This window comes from Phascolarctos cinereus, unplaced genomic scaffold (assembly GCF_003287225.1).
Source record: "Phascolarctos cinereus isolate Bilbo 61053 unplaced genomic scaffold, phaCin_HiC Scaffold_9;HRSCAF=440, whole genome shotgun sequence".
Lineage (NCBI taxonomy): Eukaryota > Metazoa > Chordata > Mammalia > Diprotodontia > Phascolarctidae > Phascolarctos > Phascolarctos cinereus.
The window spans coordinates 247,207,830-247,218,047 of NW_027556402.1; the positions used below are offsets into that span (position 1 = coordinate 247,207,830).

General features: G+C 34.2%; 1 protein-coding gene across 1 annotated transcript; it reads right to left on the reverse strand.

The window, feature by feature from the left end:
• Positions 1 to 1,507: 1,507 nt before the first annotated feature.
• LOC110199556 (olfactory receptor 5F1-like) lies at positions 1,508 to 2,470 on the reverse strand. The gene has a single exon (XM_020974429.1). The coding sequence runs from the start codon at positions 2,468 to 2,470 to the stop codon at positions 1,508 to 1,510; it is 963 nt and encodes a 320-aa protein (XP_020830088.1).
• Between the last annotated feature and the right edge of the window lie 7,748 nt (positions 2,471 to 10,218).

Sequence of the window (10,218 nt, forward strand, 5' to 3'; positions counted from 1 at the left end):
TAGTACCATAACTACACCAAAGCTAAATTGTTTCTGGGTTCCTAGATCTACATTGAATTTCCACCTGAACATTATGACCTACTCCAGTGATACTCTCAATTTTGCTATTACTATTTATGATTCAAAAAACTCATATTTCTTTCTTCTTTCAGAGTCTTCTATACTTCTTAATCTCTCTCTCTCCTCTGTCTCTCTCTCTCTCTCTCTCTCTCTCTCTCTCTCTCTCTCTCTCTCTCTCTTTCTCTCTCTGTCTCTGTCTCTCATTTCTAACAAATGTTAGAAAGGATGTATAAAATTTGAGACACAATTTCATTGCTGGTCAAATTGTGAACTGATTAAAAAATTTTGAACAATGATCTGGAATTATGGCCAAAGAGTTACTAAACCACCTATACCCTTCTACTCAGCAATGTCACTATTTGTTTTCTTTCCAAAAAAGGATTAGGGGAAAAGGAAAAAAAAAAACATATGTTCTAGAATATTTATAGCAGCTCTCTTTATGGTAGCAAAGAATTAGAAATAGCAGGGGTGCCAATCAATTGGGGAATGACTGAACAAGTTGTGGTATATGATTGTGATGAAATACTAATGTGTATAAGAAATGAAGAGCTCAATGATTTTAGTAAAAAAAAAAACGTGGAAAGACTTGCATGAAATAATGAAGAATAAGATGATCAGAACCAAGAGAACATTGTCTGTTGTGGCAAATGTTCTCCAATTTTTGAAATATATAATTTACAAATGAGTGATTATGCTCATCTTGGATATGAATGCTTATGATCATAAAAATGTTCAGATGTCATGTAACTGATAGGGAAGCATGTAAATATTTTTTTTAAATCTGAAAAAATGGAAAACAGCTGATAAATCAACCTTCCCCAATTAGCCTTGTATTATCAACTTCACCATTACATATAGGGGAAAAAAAGAATTCAGCAATATATCAAGAAATATAAGACATATAAAAATGTCTGACATAGCCAGCTAGATAATTCCTTTATCTGCCTTTTGGTGGTATACTAAACAAGTTATAAAGCATTGTGTGATGCCTGCTAGCAAAGACACAGTCATTGACCTATTATACTACTACCCATCCCTCAAACATAAAACAAAAACAAAAACAAAAACAAAAAAACTATAATTCCTTATTAAAAGTACTGCTATTGTCTAAAATATCACACTACATAAATGTATGATGCTGAGGAATCCCCATAAAGTTTAAAAATTTGTGCGGTATAATATATTGGATTTTCCCTGATGTTAAAAAATTTTCATTCTATTTAGTTTAAATTTTTTTTTATTATTTCATTTGTTTGAATATTTATTGGTTTCATTGTTGTGGCTTTCATTGCCATGGTGTTCTCCAGAATCCATTGAAATTAGATCCTAGAATATTAAGTCCCACCAAAAAAGAAAAAAAAAAACTTTTCAGACTATCTCAGCTAATACGAGTAAATAGAGACTAAAAAAAGATATCTCCATAAATGTGCATACTTAATTTAGTTTATTATCCTAAGAAGACACTAATATAAATGTCAAGATCCTTTTTTCTAGTGATAGCTTTCTTTAAGGCCCTCTTCACTTCTTCATTTCTCAGGCTGTAGATTAAAGGGTTCAACATTGGGATAACCACTGTGTAGAATACAGATATCACTTTGCCTTGAGTTGGGGAGTAGTTTGAATTTGGACACAAGTAAGTAACAACTGAAGTTCCATAAAATATAACAATGGCTGTAATATGAGAAGCACAGGTTGAGAATGCTTTGCGCCTTCCTTCGACTGAATTCAAGCGTAGAATGGAGAAGAGGATATAGATATAAGAGGTAAGGATGATCAGAAATGTTCCTAACATGGTCATCCCAGCAAAAATGAAAATGATAGTTTCATTCATTTGAATATCAGAGCAGGAGAGTTTAAGGATTGGGGGACTGTCACAGAAAAAGTGATGGATGACATTGGAGTCACAGAAGGATGAGCTACTTATGTAACTGGTATGAATAATTGAGTTCAGGAATCCTGCTGTGAAGGTCCCCCCTGCCATCTTCAGGCACATTGTCCTTGACATGATAACTGGATAAAGGAGAGGATTACAGATGGCCACATAGCGGTCATATGCCATCAATCCAAAGAGAATATACTCAGTGGTTGCTAAAGCAATAAAAACATACATCTGCAGAAAGCAGCCAGTAAAGGAGATGACTTTTCTTTTAGACAGTAAGTCAGCTAACATCTTGGGAGCAATAGTTGAAGAATAAAAAATATCAGCCAAGGACAAGCTGGTTAGAAAAAAATACATAGGTGTGTGGAGTTGAGAATCTGTTTTGATTAATGTAATCATCCCTGCATTTCCCATCATTGTGAGAGTGTAGAGCAACAAAAATAATACAAAAAGTATAACTTGAAGTTCAGGTGAGTCTGTTAACCCTAGCAAGATGAATTCAGTCACTGCAGTACGGTTTTTCCCGGACATTTATTCCAAAAAATCAGTACAGTCCCATACTGTAAAATCCTAGAAAAACAACAACAAAAAAAATACAATGAGAGGAGGGCTGACTTAACTGAAAAATGAGTTTGAAAATCTGACAGTTATAAAGAGCTGCTGACATAAATTCAGATTGAGAAGAGTGTTAAGTGTGTCACTCTAACCTCAGGAACTCATGAAGTTTACTTTTATAAAATGATGGGCTTATTGTTTTGTTCTGTTTTGTTTTTACCTTCATTAAGTATCACCTATCCTCAAAACCCTATGATAAGTGATAGGAATTTAAATGGGCAATTACACAAATAAATATAAAACAGGAAGAGAGATTTCAGCAAGAGAAAAGCATCTAGCAAAATACATTCAGAAACGAGAATAATGAAAAAAATTGTTGGAGTAAAAAAAATGTTAGGTTCAGGGTGTAGTCTTAAATCATCAGATAATCTATGTACTTTAGGATAAATCTCAACCTCTCTGAAATACAATTTCATCAATTTTGGGGTTGAGATTGGACTTTATATTTTTAAAGACACATTCCAACTCTAATTTTAGAATCCAGTAATTCACTTGATAGAATTTGGGGTGGGCAGGGTTACCTTAATTAAAAAAATGATGTTTGAGTAGAACCATTGAGCAAAAGAAGTATTTCTAAATTCATTAAGTCACTCAATCAACAAGCATTTATCGAGCACTTATTACATGCCAGGGCAGCTAGGCAGCGCAGTATAAAGAGCACTAGGCCTGAACTCAGGAAAACTCATCATCATGAGTGAAAATCCAGGCTCAGAAACTTACTACCTGTGCAACCCTGGTCATCACAACTACGTTTGCCTCAGTTTCCTCATCTATAAAATGAGCTACACAGGGAAATAGAAAATCACTCTAGTATCTTTGCAAAAAAAAAAAGAAAGAAAAAGAAAGAAAGACAAGTGAGTTCATAAAGCATCAGGCATGTTTCAAAGTATTGAACAGCAGCAACACTGTATGATGGACACCAAACTTAGCTCAATGGATCCTAAAAAACACATGAAAGCACTTGCATTGTAACTGTAATGTGCTCCTGCCGGGCCTGATATGATCCCTGCAAGCATGCATCTGGAAGGTATAAATAATGAAAAGAGAATTAACAAATGTTGAATTAATTTGAAATTATTATTAGGAAGAACTGGGGTTAATATCTAGATCTGGTCATTATGTGCCCGGTGACTACATGCAATCCACTTGTTCTCTCAAAGACTCTATGATTTGAACTCTAAAATGAAAGGAATGATATTATTTGTGAGGAGGACCTCGAGGAACACTAACCTTTTTTAATTAAAAAAAAAAGCAATTACACCTGCTGCCAGGAATACCCTGATTCAACTTGTGAAAACTCATGGAAATAAGAATACCTACCCAAACTACAGAACCTCATAGTGGAAATGTCTTCACAATAATCAGATTGATATTAAAAATCACTTTCATGCCATCTTTCCCATCAGGGTACATGGCTTGATCAGTTGGACAACTTCAAGGAGTAAAATTCCTCTCTCCAGCTTCTCTTTCTTAGCTTTCCTCAAAGTTCCTTTGACTAGAGAGTCTGTTTTCTCTTTATAGTAGTTTAATTCCCAGTGCTATTAAACCATCTGGGGTGGGGTGGGGAATCTAGATTTGGTTTGCCTTTCATCTTTAATGGAAATAGAGTGAGAAAATTCTTTGGGAATCTACCTTAGGGGAATCATTCCACCAAAATAAGATTGAATATGGGAATATGAAAAAAAAATGTAGAGGGAAATATAAGCTTTTTTTTTTTTACTTTTTGTTGAAGTACCTTAAAGATAATAGCTTGATTCAGGTCTTCTAAACATTTTATCTTGTGACTTGGAAAAAGCATGATGATAAGCTGATGATTTTTTTTTTAATTAATGCAATATAAGAATATATAGATATCACATTAGGTGATAAATTGTTTTTGATTTATTTCAGTCTTTACAACTCTTCATGACCCCATTTGGGATTTTCTTGGCAAGGGTATTGGGATGCTATCCCATTTTTTTTTTCTCCAGTGTATTTTACAAATGAGGAACTGAAGCCAACAGGATTAAAGTTTTATTCAATAACTTGAATGAAGTATAAATGATAAGCTACAAAATTTATCATTAACACAATTGTAGGATGTATAGACAAAATGTTAGATGTTAAAAGCAGGGTCTAAAAGGACATCAACATTTTATGATATTAGACAAAATTTAGTAAAATTAAATTTAATAGGGAAAATATGAAGTTGTTGACTCTATTCAAAAAGAAATGTGCAAGGGAAATATGCACAGGATGGAAAAATATGTAAAAATATTTTTGGACTTCAAATTCAATTTAAATCAATAAGTAATCTAAGCAGAATTCCCAGGACTACAGTGGTTAGTGTACTACAATATTTTTGTTTGTTAGTTTGTGTCCAGTGTACATTTGGAGGGTTTTTTCAATTATTCTAGGTGAGCTTTTTAGGAAAGACATTCACTACCTGGCAAGCCTCCAAAGCGGACCAATTATGATGAAGAAGGGATGTGAGATGACGTCACAGGACGATAGGCTGAGCGAACTGAGTATGTTTAACCAATAAAAGAGAGGGTTTGCTAGGCAGGTCATGAAGCCTGTCTTTAGGAATTTAAGGGATAGATAAAGTTGTTCCAGTTAAATCATCAGAAAAGAAGCAAGAGAATTCATTTAAATGATAGATTTTTCCTATGTGCAGACAAGGAATTTTATCTTCAGATCAAAAGATATTAAATATAATCATGAAAGGGACAACAGAGGTCATCTATTCTAATCTTCTCGTTTCATAATTGTGGAAACTTAGACCCAAAGATGTAAAGTGCCAGCTAAAGCCACATGTGATGGAACAGAGCTGGGGCTGAGCCCATATCCTCTGATTCCAGATGCAATGTTGATTTGATTATCAATTCCTAATAATAGGAACTATCCCAAGGAGGAATTGAAGGGTTTTTTTTTTCTTTTTGTTGAGGCAATCAGGGTTAAGTGCCATGCCCAGAGTCACACAGCTAGTAAGTGTCATATGTCTCAGGTCAGATTTGAATTCAGATCCTCCTGACTCCAAGGTCAGAGCTTTATCTACTGTACCACCTAGCCGCCTCAGGAATTGAAGGTTTTAAAGAGTTAATGGATTCCTCTGCTACTGGTCCATGTGGAGAACAGATTGGTCTATTTAATTTTTAGCATCAAATAGAAATTTCTGTTTGGAAAGTAATAGCTTTTTATAACACAATTCCTCCCAGCAATCTTACCTTTCTTCCACTTTAATCCCATCCATCAACTCTACAATTTGGTTACGCTTGGTTAGATACAATGTCTGGGAAATGCCACTCCAATTATGGCCTCCATATCTTTGCACAGACTTTTTGACATACCTGGAGTGTTCTTTTTTCCTCTTAGGTTCCCCACTTTCAATTAAGTTTTAGGCAAGTTAAAATATTTTGGAGATAGCATGTTTCCCAGAGCTAAGGCCAGCAAGCAGGCTGTGGCCTGTATTTATAACAATAATCCTTTGCACTCTGGTTGACTGAGGGATTTCATTTCCACTTTTCCCCAGGGCCATCTATCACATATTCACAATTCCTGTTCCTTATCACTGAAAGGTACAACACTCCTGTTCCTGCCCCACAGGTTGGGGCCAGTCTCCAAGACTTGAGACAATACTGTTTCCACAGGACCAGTGAGAAGAGTAACTCAAGACTTAAAAATGATTATATCATGGTCTTGGCCAGGATGTATATAAAACCTGTCTTTAATCCAACATATTAAGCCTTCCTTCTTAGAAGGGGAGACTTCCATATGCATACATCATTTTTCTCACTGTGAAATTAATTAAATTCTGTTTTATGCTCTGACTTTGCTATCTCTAGCCTGCTATTTGTTCGGCTCTGACCACCTACAGGTTAGAGGCCAGTTCTGATCCAGTTCATGTACAAAATCATACTTTCTGCAGCAGGCTTCTCCTGCTGTCACCATTGTTGGAGGTTCTACTATCTTCCCCTGTGAAACTGTCTTCCATCTACTCTGTTTATTTCAAGTATCTATTTGCATGTTGACTCCTCTAAAACAACATGAGATCCTTGAGATAATGGCCTGTTTTCATGATTCTTTTCTCCTTTATAAGGTACAAAGAGCTTTGCCCAGTACCTGAAATGTAAAAAGTGTTTAGAGAAGTTCATTAGGGTGTGTCTAGGCGTTGAAAGCCAGTTTACCTATCAATTTTAGGATTGTGTTTATTTTGTTATATTGGATTTGGTTTCAATCCACAACGACATTCCAGAGATATTCAGTGAGTCTACACATTTTACCGAAGTATCTAACTTCTTGCTGATGCCCTAGACTTCTTTAGGTCAATTTTAACTCAAGTGGATAAATCCAAATTATGAATAATCCATTTAACTCAATCAACTGACATCTGGCAACTGCATAAAGTGAAGTACCATATTTTGCAAATGCAGATTGTATAACTCAAATTATCTGTTAGAACCTATTGACTGGTATTATCAGGGTATGCTACAAACTTAATCTCCATGGTCAGTGCTGTAAAAACTCCCATGTGTGCTAGTGTAGATAATGTGCGATTGTTGGCTGACATAATCAAGCTCAGCATGTTTAGAAACTTGTTATCTATCCCTAAGTGAATTGTCATTTCCAAAAGCTGTGTCTTGTCTCAGTAAGCTTCTCAAAAACTCAAAAACTTCTCCTCTAAAATACAAACAATGACCAAGCATCCAAAAAGACTAATTATTTTATTTTATTTTTACATTTTATTAATGGTCTTTTATTTACATAATAATCATTCCTCATCTACCCTACAGATCAAGGCCAATATTGTGATGAAGAAAAACCATTAAAGAAAAAAGAATTCTAGCGCAGACCACTTGTCTGATGCTGTGAAAAACAATCTGTCATAACAAACTCGTCACTTTGCTCTGAGTTAGGAATCATTGTTCATTATTACTTTTCCAGGATCCATTAGCTTTTCCACTTATCAAAATTCAAATTCATTTTGGAATTTTTTAAATACCCAATGTTGTATTCATTGTCTATTCTATTATTTCAATTCTGCTTCTATTTATTGAATAAATCTAAATTATTCTGAATTTCTTTTAATTTCTCATATTCATCATTCTTTACTGTTCAGCATTAGTCCATTACATTCATTAACTATTAATTCTCTACCCCCTCATGTCCCTTTCCACATTGAATGGTTTATGATGGGCATCACCATTGAATATAATCTAGCAACCACATTGCCATGATACAAAGTATGGTTTCAATGAAGTCTCACATAGGTTTAGCTCTCTGTCTTATAGAATATGATGGGGGCAGCGATGTGGTGCAGCAGATAGAGCAGTGGCCTTGCAGTCAGGAGGACCTCAGTTCAAATCTGACCTCAGACACATAATACTCACTAGCTGTGTGACTCTGGACAAGTCACTTAACCCCAATTGCCTCACAAAAAAAAAAATGATGATTCTCAGGAAAGAATCACATAATTAGAATGTTTTCTGACTCTCCAGCTGAAGGCATCTGTAGGATCAAAAAGTGAAAATAGAAGGCTGATGGATGAGATGCTGAAACAAAGAAATGAATTTTCAGGGTAGGAAAAATACTCTTTTTGTGATTTCATATTAATTGTTCTGAAAGGACTTTTTGGAGGGAAGAGTGAAGAAAATTGAGAGAAACAAAGAATAGAAATATTGATACTAAAAATGATAAAAAAAGGGACACAAAAAATTATAAAGTATCAAGGGACTAATAAAATTAAACAGAAGAGGAGAAGAGACAGAAAGGGACACAAACAAGTAGTGCAGAATTGAAAATATTATGCTAAATTTAAATTTTACAGTATACAAAACAGAAACAGAAACTTAATAAAGTAATGATTTTGGCCTCATAGAAAGTTTTTTTTTCTTTGTATATGTTAATGTTAATGATTACTGATAGTTCTCAAATTCATAATAATGTTTTAAATATTATTATTATATAAAATTCATTCAATTTCTTTCAGGACAATGAAATAAGTGAGAAAAGAGCTGAATTTATGGATTTAAATTACTTCTTATACAATGATATGCTTTGGACACTAAAAATATTTTGATAGGTACTTTGAAATTCAGTAAGTACCTAAATTTTCTTAGTGATTTAGTATATTTAAATTTATTTGCCTCACACAGAGACAAACACGAACACACATCATAACAGTCACTTTTAAAAAGCATCAGGATTCTTCATTCATGTATTCTAATATATTTACCTCCGATGATAATAATTAGTGCATATACTATTCTTTCATACTCCTGTTTTTATTAGTTCACAAAAGGCACGCCAAATCTCTTTTGATTTCTCATACTTATTATTCATAATCTGTTTTAAGTAGCATTTAACATTAACACACAATTAATTTACAAGCTATTTTTTCCATTCTACTATTTTGCTATTTTTTACATTGCATATTAATTGTTCCTATTGAAATTTTTTCATAAAACAAGTGAAAAGCTAGCTCCTTTTTTATAACACTTGCAGCATATGTTACAAACAGCAAAGTTACTGGGATAAAGGGTATGAATTTTATAAATGTTGATGGTGATGAAGATGATGATGATTGAGAAGCTTTGACTCTGCTAGCTTGATTTCCACCTTGGTTTTAATGTTATGCTTTGACAACTCTGCTAAAGAACTTTTCTTAATAAGTTGGAACATCTTTGAAAGCTTTTTATCTTCTTTTGTTATTGATCACGCATTTAAAAACACCCTCTAATTTGATTATTTCTATTACATTGAAATTTTTAAAAGTCAACATTTATGTATAAAATACCTTGATATGCCAAGCTCTCCTACAGGTTGTTGGAATAGAATTAAAAATAATGTCACAAAACCTAATTAGAAGTCAGAAAGTGCTTAAATTCTAATGATAAAGACAAGGAACATATATACACATGTATGTACCTACTTAGAAATGTTAATATATGTACATATATAGTGTGCCTATATTCATACGTAGTCATAAATGTTATACATACAAAGTTGATAAATAGTAATATATATACAACTGTGTTAAATGTGACCTAGTTTGGGAGTGAGAGTACCAGCCATTGGGAGGATCTGGAAAGGCTTCATGCAAAAGATGGTCTCTGAACTGCAAATTAAAGGAAAAGAGGAAGTCTACGAAGTTTATGTAAAGAGAGAGAGAGAGAGAGAGAGAGAGAGAGAGAGAGAGAGAGAGAGAGAGAGAGAGATACCATTATGTCCATGAAGGATGAATGATGAAAGGCATGGTCATAGGCAATAGGATGTCCTATAGGAGAAATAAAGAAATGGTTAGTTTACCCGGATCTCTGCGAGGGCAATGCAATGAGGCTAGAAAGACAGATTGAGCTGAGATTTGTGAAAGGCTTAAAAGTTTAAAAAAGATGAGAAATGGAGCCAAGATGGCAGAGAAAAAGTAGAGGCACAACTGAAGTCTTTCCTAAACCACTCCAAACAACTTTAAATAATGCTTTGAAAAAAGTGTGGCATGGCAAAACCCACCCAAAATGTGGTAAAATAAATTTCCAGCCCAGGAGAACTTAGAAGGCCAGCAGGAAAGGTCTGATGTACCAGGGTGCGCAGCACAGACAATGTTTCCGGAAAAAATAAATAAAACAAACAAACAAATACATAATAGACGTTAAGGATCACTGAATGAGGATTACAGTGGCAGGAGT